Genomic DNA, 22,572 nt, shown 5'->3' with positions numbered 1-22,572 from the left:
TCCCTGTTTTCACTCACAGTGTTATTCTTGCCATTCCCACTTTCTCAGATCTCTACAAGCCTGCCCCTACTCCTTATTTAGGTCTCAGCTCAAATACCACCTCCTTGGAGAAATCTCTGCTGACCACACTTGCTGAACTGCCAATTGGCTCCTCCCCTGTCCTTTTCTGATATGGAATGAATTGTGTCCCTCTCTCTTTGCAAAAAAATTCATATCAGTGCCATCCTAGCCCCGGGCACCCAGAATGTGACTGTATTTGGAGATAGGGCCTTTAAGGGGGCAATTAAGTTAAAATGAGGTCTTAATCTAATACAAATGTGTCCTTCTAACAAGAGGAGATTAGGACACAGACAGGCATGTAAGAAAGACCAAGGCCGGGCGCGGTGGCTCAAGCCTGTAATCCCAGCACTTTGGGGGGCCGAGACGGGTGGATCACGAGGTCAGGAGATCGAGACCATCCTGGCTAACACGGTGAAACCCCGTCTCTACTAAAAAATACAAAAAACTAGCCGGGCGAAGTGGTGGGCGCCTGTAGTCCCAGCTACTCGGGAGGCTGAGGCAGGAGAATGGCGTAAACCCATGAGGCGGAGCTTGCAGTGAGCTGAGATCCGGCCACTGTACTCCAGCCCGGGCGACAGAGCGAGACTCCGTCTCAAAAAAAAAAAAAAAAAAGAAAGACCATGTGAAGATACAGAGAGATGTACAAGCCAAGGAGAGAGGCCTCAGAAGAAACCCACCCTCCCAACATCTGATCTTGGACTTCTGGCCTCCAGAACTGGGAGAAAATAAATTTCTGTTATTTAAGTCACTCAGTTCCTGGTGCTTTGTTACAGCAGCCTCAGCAAGCTCGCACACTCTCTATCCCTTTCCCTGGTTTTATATTTCCTCAGGAGGCAGGTGGTTAAGATCAGGCAGCGTGGTTAAGATCATAGCCCTATAGCGTGGTTAAGAGCATAGCCCTGGGTGTGGCCGCAATAAGGGCAGTAGCCATAGCAGCAGCCACTTCCTGTCTGTAGACAGGAGAAGTGACTGGTAGGAATGTGAGTGTGGTGGTGGCTAGTGCTGAAGACAGGCCTGGGTTAGGCTTGAGGGACAAACAAGGAAGGTTAGGCTGAGGTGGCCAGGGCTGAGGCGGGGCTGGAGAAGGGGCTTTGCACCTGCGGTGGTACCTGGGACACCTCTTCTCCCTGATGCTGTTGGCCTGCCCATCCAAGGCAGGAGGGGCTGACTCCCTCCTAAGCAGATTCTGGCTCTCACTCTGTTCCCAAGGGGCTCTAGTTGCAACCCAGTTGGTAAGACCTCATAAACCATCATTGGGCACATTACTGCCACCAATCCTATTTCATTTGTTGACCAGGTTTTGGTGAGCCTGTTCATTCAGCGAGCTAGAAGGGGTGGATTTTGCAAAATAGTTGAGGCATATATTAGGCCCCCACTAAAGGCCTTGGATATCAGTAAGTACATGCAGATCACTGGGACTAGAAACAGCAGACAGCTACAGTCATTTCGTTCTGGAATTGGAAATTGCTTTGTCTTCAAGACATAAATGGTTCCCCAGAACACTCAGCCTCTCTTTCAGTCCCTAAGTCTCCCAGCCACCCAGAATCCAGTTGTTGACACCAGAAAGACCAAATGCCCTGAGGCCTGACTCAACTCTTCACTTGTCATCCAGATGCATTAACACCATGTAGACACAGAACTGCCAAACTTGCCTGGGCTCCCCAGGGTCCAAATGTGAAAACTGGAAAGCTGCTGCTTTGCTCTTTTCTGGCTCTTCCTGTATTCTACTGTCTACAAGACTTAATATCAATATTTTTGTTTACATTTCATAAGAACTTCAGCTTTTGTGAGACATTCTTTCCCTATTTGGCCCACTGTAGTGCTAATTTCTGGGAAATTTCTCTCCTCTTTTCTGGCTTGTTCCAGGTTCACTCACTTTTTATATTTTCATAATTCTTCTATTCTCCTCTTTCTTTCCTTTCTCTCTTGTTCTATTTTCCTATTTAAAAGGTGACTTTTAAAAATTGGCTCTGCTGCCAGGCATGGTGGCTCATGCCTGTAATCCCAGCACTTTGGGAGGCTGGGGCGGGTGGATCACCTGACATGGGGAGTTGGAGACCAGCCTGACCAACATGGAGAAACCCCGTCTCTACTGAAAATACAAAATTGGCCGGGTGTGGTGGCGCATGCCTGTAATCCCAGCTACTCGGGAGGCTGAGGCAGGAGAATTGTTTGAACCCAGGAGGCAGAGGTAGAGGTGAGTTGAGATTGCGCCACTGCACTCCAGCCTGAGCAACAAGAGCGAAACTCCATCTCAAAAAAAAAAAAAAAAATGTATATATGTATATATAGGCTCTGTTTTCTCCTCCAATTACTGTCTTTCTTTTTCTTTTCTGCTCATCCTTAAAGACTTTCTCTTTTTGTTTTCATCTTCATCTCCTACTCTTCTGGCTCTAACTGAAGTTCTTACCCAGTTTCCCTCCTGACCTTCTGGACCGCCACCTGCTTTCCCAAGGTTCCTCCTTTCCCTCCTGTGGAGATGCCTCTCTTAAAACCCTTGCTTTTATCAGGGGCCTACAATCTCTGCATCAGTAGAAACCAGCCAGCCTATTTGAGGGCTAACACTGCCTTGTGCCTTATTTCAAATAACACAGTGATCTGTACATAGAAGTTACTCAATGATATTTTAATTGATTATATTAGGTTCCTTTTTACGCTTATCTTAGAAGAGGTATATGACTTTGGATTGGGTAATAAAGAGCCATTTATTACATGCGTGCAAATTATAAATTCCCAGGCACACCTTGATCATATCAGGATCCTTTTGTTAGCTTTATGGGGCATGAAGTTGGCACCAAAGTATTCATGGAGATGCACAAGTAAGGAAGTGAAGCCAAAAGGATGTCTGATCATACAATCAGGTGTAAGCAAGCCCCCTAAGTAGCCAGGCATGAACTTTGTCTATCTCCGAAATGACCAGAAGAAAAGGCAAGAGTGTGATTCTTCCCTTGCCTCCATAGCAATTCATTTGGCTATCTACTTTTTTTTATTACCAATGGCTAACCCTCTAATAGTACCACGCCTGGCCATGAGGCTTCATGACTCAAAGTCTTAAGATTTGTAGCATTTTCCTTGGAGACCAAGGGCATTCCTGTGGGTGACACCTTTTTACTACCCAGAGTTTAGCCATTTACTATGGTGATCCATTCGAATAAACTGGTTGCCAGGCTACGTCTTCAGGTAAGAGTTCACACTTTCATTAAATAATCCCCAGCCACACTGTGACTTCTATGTGCAAGCCTAGAGGGCGCAATATTGCAGGAACAGTGCCAGCCACTAAAACACTTTCAAATTTATCCTAGAGAATGCCAAGGCAGCTTCTCAATTCCATCAAGTGAGTCCCTTACAGGAACATATCCCTAAGCTGAAAAACTGCAGGAAATAATTTATCTTTATGTTATTAATTGGTTACTATAAGGGCTACAGGAATTATTTAGGAACCAGATGATAACTGGTTTTCTCCACAGGTTACATAAGCCGGTCCCTGCAAAGATTCTTCCCCTACCCCCCTTAATTTTTTTTTTTTTCCTCAGAGATCCTTGTTCTGACCTGCAAGGATTCTTTGGCCTGGTGCTTTTCCAGATAAAGTGTAAGAGTCAGGATTTCTGGATTTTGTTCCTAGACATAAGTGAGCTTGGATAAGTAAATCGTTTTCTCTTTTAGTCTGTTTGGGCTTCTGTAACAAAATATCATAAACTGGGTAGCTTATAGACAATATACATTTATTTCCCACAGTTCTGAAGGTCGGGAAATCCAAGATCCAGGCCAGCAGATTTGGTGTCTGGTGAGGGCCTGCTTTCTGGTTCACAGAGGGCGCCTTCTGGCTGTGTCTTCACATGGTGGAAGTGGCGAGGGGTCTCTCTCCCGCCTCTTTTATTAGGGCACCGATCTCATCCCTGCCCCTAGGACCTAATCACTTCCCAAGGCCTCCACCTCCTAATACATCACCATGAGGGTTAGGATTTCAACACAGGAACTTTGGCGGGATATAAACATTCAGACTATAGCTCCCTGAGAGTAAAAATGAGATAATAATACTTATCTGTTTCTTCCAACAAAAAGATAAGGTGAAGTTAAAAGGAGGGTATATATATAATGTGAATTTCCTGTGCAAAATGTGTTAAAGAGTTGTCTGATTAATGGCTTCATAAGGGAATTGCTTTGAAACTAGGCCTATTGATCTAGAATAAGTAGTCAATGTGTAGTCAGTTCCCTAGGGAATAGACATTGAAAAGGTTTTTGGTTTTGTATTCTATAAATAAAGCAACCTATTAATTGAATTCCCTTCAGTGAATTCTTCACTCAGGTGATTCTGGAGAGGGCGGGGGAGAGACGCGGCCGTAGCCCAGGCCCCCGGATCGCCACGGAACCGAACGGTGGTGGCGGAGGGCGCGCTCCTCAGCCCGCTCTCTGCCCGTCGGGACCTTCCTGGTCGCCCCTGCGGCGGCGGCTCGGGGTGTCAGGCGGGCGCGGGGCTCGCCCAGCATGGTCCGGGGAGAGGCCGGGCTGGGCAGGGGAGCCGCCCCGCCTCGGGAGAGGCGGGCCGTGCGGAGCTGGGAGTATTTGAGGCTCGGAGCCACCGCCCCGCCGGCGCCCGTACTTCCTCGCTAGCAGCCGTCCGGAGCCAGCCAACCAGCGGTGAGCGGCGCGGGGTGCTGGGGACGCGGCTCCGGCCGGGCAGGGGTGAAGGCGCCCGGGCGCTGGTTGGGGCGCGGCTCGGAGGGAGTTCGGCTCCCCGGGACCAGGCCGGGGCGCGCACGGAGAGCCCCACAGCCTGTGCTCTGCCCTCCGGGTGCGGGGCGGCGGGCCCGGGGCGGTCGCCTTTGATTCTCGAGGGCGCTGGCGCTCGGGAAAGGTTGGCAGCGCCTTCCGAGACCCATACACGTCCCCGGGGCGGCACGGGCCACCTTCTGCGGAGCCTCGGGGGCTTCACCGCCGTCGCACCTCCGCCGGCTGCGCTCTGCGGCCCCGGAGTAAGCCCCATCCGGTGAAGAGCCGTGGTCTGGTCACCCCGGTCCTGCCAGGTCCTGCTGCGAGGGGAGGCGGAAGGACTCGCTCAGCAAACCAGACGGCCGCTCCAGTTTCTGTAACTGGGGTTGGGGCCAGGTTACCCTTCCCCAGAGCTCGGCCGCCGGGGAGCGAAGGGACTTCTGAGGACTGCATAGGGCGCCTCTCGGGACCCACAACTTGGCTCGCCCGGCCCCTTTTGAGCATCAGCTGAGGCTGGACTTGGAGGAGATATCTCTGTGGGGCTCGAATGAGTTCTTCCACCAGGACCAGCTGCGGCCGGGCTGCAGCCGCTCTCTGGTTGTTGATCCCACAGAAACGGTGCTTGCCCCATGGCCTGAGTGGGCATGACCCGGCTTAGCAAAGACTGCAAACTCTAAGCTTTTCCGAATCAAATGCCCCTCCCTGCCCAGACTGTGCCGAGGAAGTGTTGGGTGTGGCAGAACGTTGGTCCTAGTGTGCAGAGCCGTAGCGGGGGACTCCCAAAACGTGTTTGAGGGTTTATTCTGAATTATTGGGTGCTCAAATAGAAACACTAAAACGATTGCCCTCTGAGAAGTAGGCGCTAAGGGCCAGGGAATCGGGGACGCATAGTGGAGGCTGGGACTTAGGCTTACAGTCTTATCCTTCGAGTTAGCCATGCCGATTCCAGAGACTGCGGAATGTTTGTCAAGTGACTCTGGGAGTTGGGTTGCTGCACAATGAGGACACCTGGACCTCAGTGACCCAGGCTGTTTCTAGGATTCTGGGAAAGGAATGGGAGAAGGCTCAGTTAATTCTGAAGAAAATGAGGCTGATACAATGAACCACCTGGGCACAGAGCTTGAGAAGAAAAAGCTTTCGTCAGCTTCCAAAGTTCTGATTTGTTTATCTCAAGGTTTTTCTTTTTTGTTTTTTTTTGTTTGTTTTTTTGAGATGAAGTTTCGCTCTTGTTGCCCAGGCTGAAGTGCAATGGCACGATCTCGGCTCACCGCAACCTCCGCCTACTGGGTTCAAGCAATTCTCCTGCCTCAGCCTCCCGAGTAGCTGGGATTACAGGCATGCGCCACCATGTCCGGCTAATTTTGTATTTTTAGTGATGGTGGTGGTGGTGGTGGGGGTGTCTCTCCATGTTGGTCAGGCTGGTCTCGAACTCCTGACCTCAGGTGACCCACCCGCCTCGGCCTCCTAAAGTGCTGGGATTACAGGTGTGAGCCACTGCGCCTGGCCTACCTCAAATTTATAAACATTTCGTGCTAGGAAATTGTGTGTTTCCATGAAAGGTAAAGTTGAATAATGATCATTTACTTTTCTACAACAATAGTCTCCCTTTTAGACATTGACTCTCAATCCTTAGGGTAGGGTCTCTCATTCTAAGGATGATCATACCCCATCCTTGATCTTTGGGGGATTTAAGCAGCTTCCTAAATTCATATTTAGAGGTGACATTTAAAATCAGCACTTAGTCCAGATTCTGGGGAGAAGTTTGATGATGGTCCTTGAATATTTAGCACTTAGAAGTGCTAGGAGGATGCCTCACTAAGTTACGGAAGAAGGAGAAGAGGACGAGTGCCGCCTGATGGATTGACCCTGAAAACTAGTTGTGTCCAAGTAGAATAGGTGTCTTGCTCTGTTAAGGGGTCTTTAATCTATGACAGTTCGCTGTGCTGCAAATATGCATAGGTGCTTTATAAAGACTTTCCACTTAGTGAGGTCAAGAGGCTAATGCTGGTTTTATGTATAATTTAGGTACCTTTTTACATAGAACCTTCATTAGCCAGACTCTAAACCTTAACTGCAGCCGAGACCTATGTTCATGTAGTATGCCTTCAGAATCTCGTGTTGACCTTAAATGCCAAGTGACTTATAAACTTATGTACTTGATAACTTGCGGTAACTGATCTCAAACATAGCTCTTCTTTCCTGTGATCGTTTGGGACACAGGCTCCCACTCAAGGGTAGCTCCTTGTGTCTGGTGCCTGAACTGATCTTCTCATTAAATTCTGAGTGGGTAACTTGAGAGCCAGGCTAGGCAGTGCTTGCTGTATACTTCCAGTTCGCTATTGACTAAGTGTCATGTGTTCTCTTTTGACCCCTGTTCAGCTTTTGCATAGCGGGAAAAAATCAGTCACTGAGAAGCAGAAAGTAACTCTACCTTCCTTGATGCCAGGGAGCTATGATGATAAAGAAATCCTAGGAAAGGACCAGTTCCCTTTATTCCAACTTAGCATCGCTGAATTTGCCTTTGGAAAATGGGCTTTCCGCAAGTCCTGCTCTGTGTTTCAGCAAGGACAGAAAGTAGACTGCCTCTTGTGTTACTTGAGGAGCAGTGTGGGCCAGTGCCTAGGGGCTCAGGAAATAGTCTTCTTCCGTTACAGCTTGCGTACAGGTCAGGGACCTTTATGAGCAGAAATTTCAGAAGTGTTCCTGGGAACCCAGACACCCGGACTGATTGCTGGGTGGGCCTAGAATAGCCTAGTGCGGCGGATAGCTACTCTTTGTTAAAGGGAAAAGCTACCAGTTAACAACCGATTAAAATGGTCTGTATTCTAACTCATGTTTAAATTCCTTATTCCAAAGCTACACTGAACTGCTTACTGTAGGTGTTTACAGATGTGGAGACCAGCTACTTTTCTCTACTTTTGGTTTATTTTTTGAAGTGGTTTTTTTTTTTCCCCTCTGACTCTTCAAAATTCTCTGATCCTGGAAACACCAGGATGGGGTTCACATATCTATAGTATCTGTAGAGTGGGAGGATTTCTGACATTTGATTGTATGTCTCTCTCTGTAAACTACTCATCTGAAAAGAAAAAAGAAAAAAATTTTCAGGCAAGTAAGGATAATATTTATCTGAATAGTTATCTTTTTTGTTTTCTTGGAAGTTTTGAGGTTAATAATCTTGATTTCAAAAGAGCATCCGTTATAATGCTTTTCTTTTCTTTTCTTTTTCTTGAGATGGAGCCTCGCACTGTCTTCCAGGCTGGAGTGCAGTGGTGCCATCTTGGCTCACTGCAACCTCTGCCTCCCGGGTTCAAGCAATTCTCCTGCCTCAGCCTCCCTAGTAGCTGGGATTACAGGTGCCTGCCACCATAGCTGGCTAATTCTTTGTATTTTTAGTAGAGCTGGGGTTTCACTATGTTGGCTAGGCTGGTCTCAAACTCCTGACCTCATGATCCTCCCGCCTTGGCCTCCCAAAGTGCTGGGATTACAGGCATGAGCCACTGCATCCGGCCTATAATGCTTTTCGAAAAAGAAATCTCATGGTTGGAAGTTGACATAATCAAAACGGTGCATACCCAATTTTTGGAAAAGTACACTTTATTGGTTAAAATGTGGTTATAATTAGCAAAGTGACTACACAAAATGGCATTCTTGTATTAAATATTCAATATTATTTTGTGCTTGAATGAATCACCCAGTTAGTTTTCTGACCAAAACACAATCCTTTTTAAATTTTGTTTACAATTTCAGTGTGTTATGTAGTTACAGATGAGTTAGTCAGAGAATTAATTTCCCAGTGAAGTAATTAACACTTTCAAAGGACTGTACTTTAAAATTTCAAAGTGTGATATTTCCTATTGGTGTAGAATGAGCCTAAATAAGGAGTAAAAAGACACGAGCCCTACTCCTTGATCTGCCAATGACAGATGACTTTGGGCTACCATGTTATCTCTCTGAGCCTCAGTTTCCTTATGGTGAGAACACAGGAGTCTCCCCCTTATTTTCAGGGGATGCATTCCAAGACCCCCTGTGGATGCCTCAAACCATGGATAGTACCAAACCCTATATATACTGTTTTTTTGATCTGATAACCAAGTCTGCTACTAAGTGACTTGTGGGTGGGTAGCATCTGCAGTGTGGATAGGCTGGACAAAGGGATAATTCATGTCCCAGGCTGGACAGCGAGATGGCAGGACAGTACAAGATTTCACCACAAAGATTGTCATTATAACTAAAATAGATAAGATATGTGAACATGCTTTATAAGCTGAAAAGCACCACACAAATGCCAGGTTTTGTTCTAGTGGCCTTGTCTAATATGTCGAGACAGAATCTATACTGCCCTCCGAGGTGGTGTTGAAACAGTGGAAATGCAGTGAGAGCTGCTTTGTTTCCCAAACTGGATTTGGTTAGATTGGAAAATAAACTAAACATGCTTGAGCGGAGGCTTTGAAAAGAATAAATATTAAATTGTGGAAATGCCTTCTTTATTTGACTTTCTGGTTGGAATCAGCCTTTAAACACATCTTAATTTGAATAGAGTTATGTTAGGAACCTTTATAAAACCTTTATAAAGCAAATTCAGGCTTGTTTGAACAATTGAAACTACCTTTTTGGTTTTTGTGGAACCACGTGTGTACATTCATGTAGGGATACACTGCTAACTAGCTAGATTGGCGGTCCTCAACTAGCCATGATTTTGCTCCCAGGGGATATTGGCAATGTCTGAAGACATTTTTTTTTTTTCCTTTTTTTGGTAGAGACTGGGGTTTCGCTGTATTGCCCAGGCTGGTCTTGAACTCCTGGGCTCAAGCAGTATTCCCGCCTCAGCCTCCCAAATGACTGGGATTACAGGTGTAAGCCACCACACCCGGCCTGAAGACACTTGGTTGTCACAAGTTGGAGTGTGGTATGCTGGAGTTCTGGCAGCATATGTAATGAAGCCAGCAATGCTGCTGAACATCCTACAGCGCACAGGACAGCACCCCACAGCAAAGCATCTGACCTGAAGTGTCGTGGTCCTGAGGTTTACAATAAGCTCCTGTGCAATGAGGACATTTAAAAGAAATCAAAATGTTGGTAACATTATTGCTGGGTCTTTGATATGTTGCCTTAGGCTGGAAGAAGTATGTGTAATTAAAGGAACTAAGCTTTCTGCCCACCTTGAAGTTCAAGATTGTTTCCTACTGGCATCCAAAATGAGGGAGACTTTCTTTTCCTGAATTAAAAATTTTCATTTATTTTCCTTTTCTGTAACAACTCTTCTCTGAAGTTCCCCCTCCTGTAGCAACAGTTTCTTATACAATAGTGTGGCAGCCTTTTGGGGAAGGAGGCACATGCAGAGGAGCTCACAACTTTTGCTTTAAAAAGCCAAGCACTACAGGATGTAAAAAGTAAATGAAAGATGCAGTAACCTCTGAGTCACCGTGACTTCCCTGTCAAGATGCCAGCAGTTCCCTAGGTTGGAAAATGGGCATGGTCATAACCTAACCGCTTCTGAATAGGTTTCAGAATGACCATGTTCAAAAAGAGATGTGTGCCTGGATGTGGTGGCTCATGCCTGTAATCCCAGCACGTTGGGAGGCTGAGGTGGGAAGATCACTTGAACCCAGGAGTTTGAGACCAGCCTAGGCAACATAGTGAGACCCCGTGTCTACAAAAAAAAATAACTTAGTTGGGTGTGGTGTTGTGTGCCTGTAGTCCTAGTTACTTGGGAGGCTGAGGTGGGAGGATCACATGAGCCTGGGAGGTGGAGGCTGCAGTGAGCCCTGATATCATGTCACTGCACTCCAGCCTGTGCAACAGAACAAGACCCTGTCTCAAAAAAAAAAAAAAAAAAAGCAAAAATATTTTAGTCAAAGGTAATGTCTGACTATAATAATAGCAGTATAGTACAGGATGAGCATCCGCAGAGCAGAAATCTGAAATGTTCCAAAATCCCAAACTTTTTGCATGCCTGCATGATGCTCAGAGGTAATGCGCTAAAGAAATGCTCACTGGAGGTGTTGGATTTTGGCTCTTCAGATTAGGGATGCCTAACTGGGTATATGGACATATTCCAAAATCTAAAAAAAAAAAATGGAAACCAGAAACACTTCTGGTCCTATTTCAAATAAGGGATACTCAACCTGTATAAAATATCCAGTGTGTAAATGAAGCATGTTAAGCTCTAGGAGGAGCTCTGCCTGTTTGAGTTTTACCAAAAAAATGTAATATTTTGTGCTTTTTTTTTTTTTTTTTTTTTTTTGAGACGAGGTCTCGCTTTGTCACCCAGGCTGGAGTGCAGTGGTGCAATCACAACTCAGTGCAGCCTTGACCTCCTAGGCTGAAATGATCCTCCCACCTCAGCCCCTCAAGTAGCTGGGACCACAGGCTGCACCACCACACCTGGCTAATTTTTGTATTTTTCATAGAGACAGGGTTTTGCCATATTGTCCAGGCTAGTCTTGAACTCTTGGGCTCAAGCAATCTGCCCACCTTAGCCTCCCAACGTGCTGGGATTACAGGCATGAGCCACGTCCAGCCAATATCTTGCATTTGAATCAAGTAGTGGACATTTATTGGATCCCTTGGGGCGATGTCATTTCTAAAAGTGATTGAGTAAATATCACAGGTGGGCAATCAAGAAGGATATTCTGGTTGTTTCAAGGTCTACGTAATTCAGGCCATGGCACAGGTGATCCTGAGCTTAGGAAGAACTCACCCATGCCTCAGGGGCCCAGCTGCCCTCCTCCCCTCACAGCTGGAGCACCTGCAACAGCTGTGAAGCATCTTGTGCTTTAGGAGCCTTGACGCGGGAAGGAACAGGAGAAAGCAGGATTGATGTCTCCTGACCACCCCTGTGGCAGCTTTGGGCAAGGCAAACCCTCTTTGGTAGCATCTTACACCCAAATATTTTTTTCCTTTATGTTGCCTGAATTTTTTCACCTTAGTTTGTTGTACTGCCAAAGATTTTATTTGGAATAACAAGTACCTTTAAAAAAAGAAAGCACATACAAACTTCAGCTGCCCTTTGAGGCTTAGCTCCAACAGCACCTTTCCTTTCCTTCTTAGAAGTAAGCTTTCTGTGTTTGAATTCCTACAGCACACATTCTGACTCATAGCATTCGTGACTTATTTCACATTTCCATGGATGCATCTCATCTGCCTTGCTGGACTGTGGGCCCTTTGGCTTTCTTTTTTTAAATTCTTTATCTTTATGGGTACATAGCAGGTATATATATTTATGGGGTACATAAAGATGTTTTGACACAAGTATGCAGTGCATGATAATCAGATCATGGACAATGGGGTATTCATATTCTCATTTATTTGTTACAAACAATCCAAGTATACTTTTAGTTATTTTCAAATGTACAATGAAATTATTGACCATAGTCACCCTGTTGTGCTGTCAAGTATCAGGCCTTATTCATTCATTATAACTATTTTTGTCACCCATTAACTATCCTCACCTCCCTCCCACCCACCCGCCCCCACTACCTTTCCCAGCCTCTGGTAACCATCCTTCTACTCTATATCTCTGTGGGCTCAATTGTTTTGAGTTTTAGATCCCATGGCCCCTTTGACCATGCGGATCATGGCCTATTCATCTTCGCACCTAGGCAGGAGCCTGCGCAGTGCCTGGCCAAGAGCAGGCATAAGTGTGTGCAAATAGAGGAATAAATAACAGGGCAGCAACTATGTTTGGAGGTCATTGTCTTTCCTGTCTCAGTAGGAATCAATCACTGCTGATCTTCAAAAACCCAGAGGAGGGGATGGGGCAGTTAGTGGGGACAGAGGGCAGATGGGCAAGATGAACACACCAAACCCTTTATAAGGAGTAAGGAAGGAAGCTGAAGAAGAACCAAAGAGAAACCATGACCGTTTACATTTTTCACCTGGAAAAGGGACAGGACCTTTTCTTCCTCCCTGCCTCCTCCTCCCTCATGCATTGTATGGCCTCTTGGTCTCAGGATTCAGAGCACAGGCTAGTGTGATGGAAGTTTAAACTTGTGAGTTATATTTAACTCACAATCTAGCTGGAAAGCATCCCTGCCCCTTGAAGAGATGTTTTGTGGTCCCACACTACTGACTTAGGCATAATGCCTAGAGATTGACCAGAACTGCACAATGAACTAGTGGTGAGGCTCAATTTAATGGAAATCGGTGAAAGCTTTCAGGATCAAATGATAACCTTTGTCTCTTTCTTTCTCTCAGGAAAATGGCAGACAATTTTTCGGTAAGTATTTTATGCCTGTTTCTTACCCTCGATCAACTCCACATGGTTGAGGGTTGGGGGTTTTGTTTTTACCATGACTGTCCCTTTTCACTCTCCCACTGCGTGGCTTCCCCTGGACTCATTTGTCCAATGAGGGCTTGTGAGCTAGAGCCTTGTTTTTCCAGCAGCAGATTTGGGAAGAAAGCCAGGCAGAGCGAGGCCTGGGACTCACTCACAGTAACCCTTTCACCAAAAGGCCCAGGGCGGAAGGGAGTAGACTCTGCTGGCAGGAGCTGAGAAATCCTCTGAGTAGCGGGAAGCGCGGTACAGTCTGGGCATTCTGATGTTTGTGATTGTTTTTCTCACAGTGATTAAAAAATATGTGCTGTAAATAGAGGAGCGCTAGCTCCTGACTTGGGCTAATTATGAAAATGCAGCCCTCCCTGATCTGAGATGTTGGGAGGCAAGAACAAAGTGAAAAAGCATATGTAACCCCAACGTCTAATTTTAGTCTTAGAAACTCAAAACTATTAACAAGTAGAAAAAGTATAATGATATGCATGTAATGCCTTTGCCATATTCACATACTCCTATTTCCCTGAAAATTCTGCTTTTGAGAATGCTTTCTGTCCTGTAATTGTTTATGTCTTTCTTTACAGCTCCATGATGCCTTATCTGGGTCTGGAAACCCAAACCCTCAAGGATGGCCTGGCCCATGGGGGAACCAGCCTGCTGGGGCAGGGGGCTACCCAGGGGCCTCCTATTCTGGGGCCTACCCCGGGCAGGCACCCCCAGGGGTTTATCCTGGACAGGCACCTCCAGGCGCCTACCCTGGAGCACCTGGAGCTTATTCTGGAGCATCTGGAGTCTACCCAGGGCCACCCAGTGGCCCTGGGGCCTACCCATCTCCTGGACAGCCAAGTGCTCCCGGAGCCTACCCTGCCACTGGCCCCTATGGCGCCCCTGCTGGGCCACTGGTGAGATGGCATTTCTCCTTTCATGTACTTGGCATGCAAAGGGCTTCAGGGAGACCCTGAGCTTTAAACCTGCTGCTGACAGCCACTTCTCAAGGGCCAGCCGTGGGCGTATATTGGTAGAGTCGAAAAATTAAGTGTTCATATTGAGCTTATTGTGTGTGGTTAGTATAAACAGAAGGTAATGAATATTTTGAAGGCACTGATAAAGCTGCTTATGAATATAAACCAAAATTGTAGTAATGGAGAACATTTTGGTTATTATTAACACTTACTGAGTACATGTCAATAATATGCATCTACATGGATGATCTAATTTAACCCCATTACCACCCTATAAGATACTGTTAATAACCCCGTTTCACGCATGGGGAGATGGGGCAATACAGAAGTGATATAATTTGTCCAGGGTCATTGAGCAAACAGGTAGAGGAACCAGGGTAATCTGGTTTTGAAAAACCTTCTAATTTTGTGATCTAAGGGTTGAATTTTCTTTTTTTTTTGAGACGGAGGCTCGTTCTGTCGCCCAGGCTGGAGTGCAGTGGCCGGATCTCAGCTCACTGCAAGCTCCGCCTCCCGGGTTGATGCCATTCTGCTGCCTCAGCCTCCCGAGTAGCTGGGACTACAGGCGCCCACCACCTCGCCCGGCTAGTTTTTTGTATTTTTTTTTTTTTAGTAGAGATGGGGTTTCACCGTGTTAGCCAGGATGGTCTCAATCTCCTGACCTTGTGATCCGCCCGTCTCGGCCTCCCAAAGTGCTGGGATTACAGGCTTGAGCCACCGCGCCCGGCCTAAGGGTTGAATTTTCATGCAAATTAAAATATGTCTTAGCAAGTGAATTCTAAATGTAAAACATAACTCCGTGGGGGGATCCAGATACATCTCAGCCACAGGATCCTTCCTTTCCAGATTAATAATCTAGTTAGATGATAAAACATATAATAAATATGAGGAAAGAGCTAAGTACCAGTGTGGGATTAGACAATTTCAGAACTGTGCAGAAGATGGCACAAGATAGCATTGTCTCCTTTTAGGTTGGTTTAGAGTAGAAAGACTTGGGGGAGTGGGTGGCATTGAGATGGGCCTGTACCAGAGATGGTTAGTCAGTTGCAGAGAGGGGGACATGAAGGCGGTGGAAAGGAACAGGCAGATGTAAGAGAGATGACAGAGGAAGAATCCCCAGAATCTACTGATTATGTCTTAGAAGTCTTAGAGGACTCGGACTTTTCAAGGCTGAGCAATTAGAGCCATCAGCAAAGCTTTAGCCCAAACTGGGAACTCATGAAGGGGAACTGATGCAGGAGGGGGAGGGAAGACCATTCTAGTTCACACTTGTTGAATTTGAGGCACTAGCAGCAAATCCAGGTGGGAAGAAGTACAGGACTAATACACATCAGGACTAGAAAGAAAAGATTTGGATAGGCTGGCTGTGGTGGCTCATGCCTATAATCCCACCACTGTGGGAGGCTGAGGCAGGAGGATCACTTGAGTCCAAGAGGTCGGGGCTGCAGTGAGCTATGATCACACCACTGCACTCCATCCTCAACAACAGAGACCTGGATTTTTGAAACCTTGTCTCAAAAAATGAAAAGGTTGGGGTGATAGTTAAACCCAGAGGGAAGCCTTAAAAAGGGAAAGAAAAGAGGCCATAAATAAATAGAGCTTTGGGGATATTCACAGTACCTTGAATGTAGATGGTCAATAAACATTTATGGAATGAACCTCAGTTTTAACAGTGTTCATTCTATAAATATTGAGTATCTGCCACGTGCAAAGCACTCTGCTGGAGCCATGTGAGTACAGACCATATGAGAACCCACAAGCCCAGTATGTGATATGCTGCTTGCCCCCAGGAAGCAGAATAACCACAGCGAAGCAAGTTACATGACAGGGCCTTAAGAGTGATACAAAAATGTTAATGTTGATCACAAGATCTAGCTTAAGCCTTTCCAAAAAATAGCCAACATGAATGAGTAGATTGGGATGGCCATAGTAATGAGACTTACTGATGGCTTTCTTTTCAATTATTTGTACATGTAAGGAGCCTTATCTCTTTGGCCCCTGGGCAAAGTGGCCTGAGAGTCTGGACAGATGGCATATACTAGAGTTATGTGTTTTTCACACATATTAATAGTAGTGGAACTTCAGCAACATCGTTTTCTTTCCCTAAAGAAACATGACTCCTTATTGACACATATGTACTTGTTCATTCCCAGTCGGTGCCTTATAACCTGCCTTTGCCTGGAGGAGTGGTGCCTCGCATGCTGATAACAATTCTGGGCACGGTGAAGCCTAATGCAAACAGGTAAGGAGAGCAAAATTAACAAGCCTACCCTATTTGTAGATTGGTTTTTGAATAAAGAATGGCCTATTTTGATTTTTTTTTTCTTGCCCTTCTTATGGTGCTATTTTGAATTTTAGTAAAATTTTAAAAAACTACATATTTAGAATCTTGGCTATACCATCATATAGGATTATCCCATAAATCCATACATATTCCCATATAATTTTGCTAAGCATCGGGGCACTCATAGTAAATGGTAACACACCTTATTCTATACTTTGATATGTATTATGTCAGCTAATCTCCATGGTTGAAGGCAGGATAAGGAATATTGCTCTCCCCTTTTTATAGACAAAACTGAGGTTCAGGTTCTACAGATGATCAGTGGCAGGCCTGGGAACCCGTCTTTTGAGTAGATACTATTTGCTTATGGGTTTGAAGAGATTCTGCAAGTTAAAAACTTCATCATAATAAATCAACCTTTGCTATTGGAAGTGGTTTGATTGATGAGGTGGGTTAGGATGGGGTGAGGCTTTATTTAGGAAAATATGTGCTAATTATGGCTGTCCTGGGCCACTTGGCCCTGGTTGTCACTACTGGTTATGTAGTATTTACATATTATACAGAGAAGCTGGCCATGTCCTGAAACCATCCGGGATGCTTGTGCCTGAGGTTAGTGGAAGTGTCTCTAGGTCTTATGAACAGTACCTAACTGGTACAAATTCAAGCCATGTACACAGGTTTATGCAAGAATCCATAAACAGTCTCGGTGTCTGTCACCTTGCTCCACATCCTGCCATCAAGAGATGGACTTCACTTCTCATCTGATAATTTCACATTGAAATGCTCATTCGCTCCACCTCAGCCAGCCTCCCCTGTTTCTGCAATGGTAGTCACTATCCTAAGCCAACCCATGTTTCCACACAGCCTAGACAATTTCTGTAAGTACAGAACTTCCCCATACAATAATGCCCGTCTCATAGCAAATTACAAAATATATATATCCTCTATGTCCTTATCCGTATTTCCTCCCAACATCACATAGAACCCAGAACACCTTATCCTGTGCACACAGCACTCATGATTTATTAAATATCTGCTCTCCTCCTCCCACAACCCCTAACGCACACTGTATACCCAGTGTGGTATCCTTGTCTTGTTAGAGTCATTTCACTGGAAAGTTTAGTTCTAATAATGCTAGAGATGTAGATTGAGACTGGCAGATCAAAACTAATTCTGGTTGAAATGGTTAATGGTAGTAAACTAAAAAAACTGTTGCTTAGTCCTGCAAATTCTATATGACGAACTGCATAGAAAAAAAAAGTGCTTAAGATGACAGAGATGACAACATTGTATATTTAGTCAAATACAAAATCTATTGCTGTTTTTTCCTTACAAATTTAATCACTGGAAGATCATTTGTGGTTGAGTGTGACTGTTACTGGGTGAATCAAAATACAGAGAATCTTTGTTAGTTGGTCTCGAGTGCAGACCTGGCTTTAAAATAAGAATACCTACTGATGATTCTGGTGTTACTGCTCTATAGAGCACACTTTGAGAAACTCAGGGATGGGGTTAGTCAAAGAGGCCTTGTGTTTGCATTAACATCCAGGGAGAAGGAACAGGGTCAAAAAGCTAAGCTAGCAATTTCATTGGTTCCAGCTCACATCATAGAATGTTTACCGCATTTACTATCATGACTTTACAACTTAGCAACAAGATACTGAATATTAACTACCTTATCTCATTCTTGCTGTTTTAGAGGAACTAAGGCTTCTGGTTAATTACGAGGAAGCCAGGTATTGAAAGCAAACTGGAAGAGCAGGAAAGAGATAACCATTATCTATAGTAAGGGATAAAGTATCCTCAGAGTGGCTCTAAACCTCTGTAAGAAAACCTCGAAGGGTTTTCATGAGTCTGTAAAGGAGGCATTACAGATGAATGGAAATATGATTGAAGACAATGAGGCAAAAAAATTCAACATACATTGTCTTGCTTACCTTTAGATTTATGATAGTACATAGAATATCAGGCGTAGGATACTTTCCAGTTTGAACCCATTCTGATTTGCTTTCTGTTCAGAAAAATTTCCTAGGTACTGTATTATGAAATTATTTGCTTTTTAGAAAATTATATTCTTTACTTGGTGTAGATATACAGTTTTAATCATTTTAATAACTGGTCTTTGGTTTAAAACAGAATTGCTTTAGATTTCAAGAGAGGGAATGATGTTGCCTTCCACTTTAACCCACGCTTCAATGAGAACAACAGGAGAGTCATTGTTTGCAATACAAAGCTGGATAATAACTGGGGAAGGGAAGAAAGACAGTCAGTTTTCCCATTTGAAAGTGGGAAACCATTCAAAGTAAGTTATTGCTACTATTATATATTGATAATGTGCATTTCTCATGAGGAATCACTCTAAAACCACAAAGCACTTGAAGTGAGTTTTTATCACCTGTCCTAAGGTGCCTAACCAGCCTATCTTCTCGCTGCCCAGGGGACCAGGCTCAGCAGGCTGAGAACATGGCCAGGAGTGACACACTCTGCAGTTCTTTCAGGCACCTCACCAGCATCACTGCTGCCACCCCTCTGAGTTTAAGCCTTTCTAGAGATGAAAAGAATATAATCTTTAACAAAAAAGGCAAAAATCTTTATGGTACAGTTGTACTGCAACTTTGTTGCTTAAAACAACACAGTTGGGCTGGGCGCTGTGGCTCACGCCTGTAATCCCAGCACTTTGGGAGGCTGAGGTGGGCGGATCACAAGGTCAGGAGATCGAGACCATCCTGGCTAACACGGTGACATCCCGTCTCTACTGAAAATACAAAAAATTAGCCGGGCGTGGTGGTGGGTACCTCTGGTCCCAGTTACTCGGGAGGCTGAGTCAGGAGAATGGCGCAAACCCGGGAGGCGGAGCTTGCAGTGAGCCGAGATCAGATCGTGCCATTGCACTCCAGCCTGGGTGACAGAGCGTCCGTTTCAAAAACAAAAAAACAAAAAAACAACAACAAAAAAACAGTTGGCATAGAGATAAAAACTAAATGTTTTTTATTCTAAAATTAAAGTTTTATGAAAAGTTTATAAATTTTAAAATTAACAAGGTTTCCTTTCCTTTACTCCTTCTCCCCTCCTCACAAAGGTTGCAATTTGATGAGTATCTTCAGTGTTTTCTGACATACAGCACGCTTTTTATTTGTAAGCACTGCTTCAACAAATATTAGGTCCACAGCATTGAGTTAGGGTTGACTATAGAGTGGTAAATAAAACAGCTGGACTGTAAACTCTTCAACAACAGGGACAAATAAGGACCATAGTCTACATTTGGTGGACATCTTTTCATATCAGAATATTGTTACTTAACAGTTTTTTTTTTTTTTGAGATGGAGTCTCGCTCTGTCGCCAGGCTAGAGTACAGTGGCACAATCTTAGCTCACAGCAACCTCCACCTCTCAGGTTCAAGTGATTCTCCTGACTCAGCCTCCCGAGTAGTTGTGACTATAGGCGTGTGCTACCATGCCCAGCTGACTTTTGTATTTTTAGTAGTGATGGAGTTTCACCATGTTGGCCAGGATGGTCTCGACCTCTTGACCTCGTGATCCACCCACCTCGGCTTCCCAAAGTGCTGGGATTACGGGCATGAGCCACCATGCCCGGCCAATAGTATTTCATTTTTAGATGTGATAATTTAACCAGTACCCTACTGATATAAATTTACAGAATGGAAACACTTCAACCTGGAAATGTTTTACTAAAATACTGTAATAACTATCCTTACAAATATTTTCTTCCTAGAAGCAAATCTTCTAGAAATGTTTGCTTTAAATATACATGTTTACAATTTAGATATTATCAAATTGCTGCCTCCAAAAAGATGTAGGAATGAACATCCACTAACTATTGGAAGAGTAGATTTCTCCTACCCTTGCCAAAACTGATTGTCATCAATCTTTATAACATTTGCCAAAAGAATCTTACTTTTGTGTTTGTTTTTCTTTTAGGTGTTTTAGGCCATACCACAACTTTTGGTTGTTTTGAGACAGAGTCTCACACTGCCACTCAGTCTGGAGTACAGTGGCACGATCACAGCTCATTGCAGCCTGTCAACCTCCCAGGCTCAAACGATCCTCCCACTTGAGCCTCTTTAGTAGCCGAGACCACAGATGTATGCCACCCACACCTGGCTAATTTTTGTATTTTTTTTTTGTAGAGATGGGATTTTACCATGTTGCCTGGGCTGGTCTCAAACTCCTGGGCTCAAGAGATCTGCCCGTGCCTTTGCCTCCCCAAAGTGTTGGGATTACAGGCGTGAGCCACCACACCCAGGCTCTTTTAAGTTTTTATGCAGGCAAATCCTTAGCCTTCACCTTTATGGCTTATCGATCCTTGTAATTTGTTGCTTTTATAAAAAATCTGAATAACTTGGAATTTTTGCTATAAAGTTACTTTCTCTGGATCCTAACTGGTCCCACGAATGATAAGGATGAAATGTTAGACATCCTGAGTTCAGGCCAGACTGGTTTGAAATTAATGGACTTTTTTCCTTTCAGTTGACAAATTGTTTCTATCATGCACATGAAACATGTATATATTGTGCAATGGCTAGATCCAGCTGACATATGCATTACCTCATGTAATAGTTTACGTATATGCCATTTCAGATACAAGTACTGGTTGAATCTGACCACTTCAAGGTTGCAGTGAATGATGCTCACTTGTTGCAGTACAATCATCGGGTTAAACAGCTCAATGAAATCAGCAAACTGGGAATTTCTGGTGACATAGACCTCACCAATGCTTCATACACCATGATATAATCTGAAAGGGGCAGATTAAAAAAAATCTAAACCTTACATGTGTAAAGGCTTTGTGTTCACTGTGAGTGAAAATTTTTACATTCATCAATATCCTTGTAAGTCATCTACTTAATAAATATTATACTGAATTACCTGTCTTAATATGTCATTTAATTGGAGTGGTTTATTCTCGATAACGTGCAATGGAAAAAATATGCAGCAATATTAATACTGCATTGGGGCCTCAAGGTTTCCTATACTTGTTAAAATCTTTTTCTTAAGGAGAGAAAGTAAATACTACCTCAAGATTCTTTTCCAGAATTTCATAAAAATCAGGAGATGTTTCAAGGAAATAATTATTCTCTCATTTTCTTTTCTTTCTTTTTTTTTTTTTTGAGACGGAGTCTCGCTCTGTCACCCAGGCTGGAGTGCAGTGGCGTGATCTCGGCTCACTGCAACCTCCACCTCCTGGGTTCAAGCAATTCTCTGCCTCAGCCTCCTGAGTAGCTGGGATTACAGGTGCCCGCCACCATGCCCCGCTAATTTTTGTATTTTTAGTAGAGACGGGGTTTCACCATCTTGGCCAGGCTGATCTTGAACTCCTGACATCATGATCCACCTGCCTTGGCCTCCCAAAGTGCTGGGATTACAGGTGCCCGCCACCATGCCCCGCTAATTTTTGTATTTTTAGTAGAGATGGGGTTTCACCATTTTGGCCAGGCTGATCTTGAACTCCTGACATCATGATCCACTTTGGCCTTCCAAAGTGCTGGGATTACAGGCATGAGCCACCACACCAGGCCCCAAATATTTTATACAATACTACCTTTTCACATCTGTTAAATTAGTAATTGTCACAAGTTGGGTTTCCCAGGAAGCAGAGAGATTAGATCTCAAGAGGCTTGTGAGGGAGTGTACTTGCAATCAGTACATGTGGGGATGGGAAAGACATGATTGGGTTGAGGGAGAAGTTGAGCAGCAATAACTTAGACTACCCTAGGGGAGTTCTGAAGCTGGGATTCTTCAGAGCTGCAAGGGGGCCAGGCCTTTTTATACCCCCACTTTGATCAGTCACTGACTATAGGGCAGCTGGGAAAGAGAATGTGACCTAAGATAACATGGCTCTCTTCAGCTGACGCAGCACAGTCCTCACAAGGGATGTCAGCTGAGGGCTGCCTGCCAGCAGCACTTCCTGCAACTCAAGGAATAAGTCCTCTATTGCTAAAGAGGGATACGGGCAGCATATCATAGCATATTTCAAAAAATTCCTTACCCTAACATTTGGGTCTTGACTTCTACTCTTATTAAGTAAATGGAAGAACATAGCTTTGGAGAAAAGAGAGAACTTGGTTTACACAAAATTGCTTAAATCCTCTGAGCCTTGGTTCCTTTGTCTATCAAATGCACAGGTCTTATAGTTACTGTAACATTAAGTAGAATATTGTTTGCAAAGGAACTGTCAAATAGTAGGTCCTCAATAAATAGCAATTCCCATTCTATTTTGGTAGAAAAGAACTTTTTTTTTTCCTCTGACAATACACTGCATTAAGA

General features: G+C 44.5%; 1 protein-coding gene across 3 annotated transcripts; it reads left to right on the top strand.

Annotated features, from left to right (window-relative positions):
- The first annotated feature begins 4,478 nt into the window (after positions 1–4,478).
- LGALS3 (galectin 3) lies at positions 4,479–21,182 on the top strand. 3 transcript variants are annotated; one of them, XM_033187967.1, is made up of 6 exons: positions 4,479–4,698; positions 12,967–12,988; positions 13,627–13,944; positions 16,158–16,246; positions 18,425–18,590; positions 20,887–21,181. In XM_033187967.1, the coding sequence occupies exons 2-6, from the start codon at positions 12,971–12,973 to the stop codon at positions 21,040–21,042; spliced, it is 747 nt and encodes a 248-aa protein (XP_033043858.1). In that variant the 5' UTR covers positions 4,479–4,698; positions 12,967–12,970; the 3' UTR covers positions 21,043–21,181. The 3 variants fall into 3 exon arrangements, with proteins under 3 accessions (XP_033043858.1, XP_033043859.1, XP_033043860.1); XM_033187968.1 differs by lacking the exon at positions 4,479–4,698 and adding an exon at positions 4,724–4,743 and having other exon boundaries at positions 20,887–21,182; XM_033187969.1 differs by lacking the exon at positions 4,479–4,698 and adding an exon at positions 4,784–4,915 and having other exon boundaries at positions 20,887–21,179.
- Positions 21,183–22,572: the final 1,390 nt, after the last annotated feature.

The sequence above is a fragment of the Trachypithecus francoisi genome, unplaced genomic scaffold (assembly GCF_009764315.1).
Source record: "Trachypithecus francoisi isolate TF-2019V2 unplaced genomic scaffold, Tfra_2.0 Lachesis_group3, whole genome shotgun sequence".
Lineage (NCBI taxonomy): Eukaryota > Metazoa > Chordata > Mammalia > Primates > Cercopithecidae > Trachypithecus > Trachypithecus francoisi.
The sequence above is the reverse complement of the archived record's forward strand: the minus strand, read 5'-3'. Positions and strand labels throughout refer to the sequence as shown.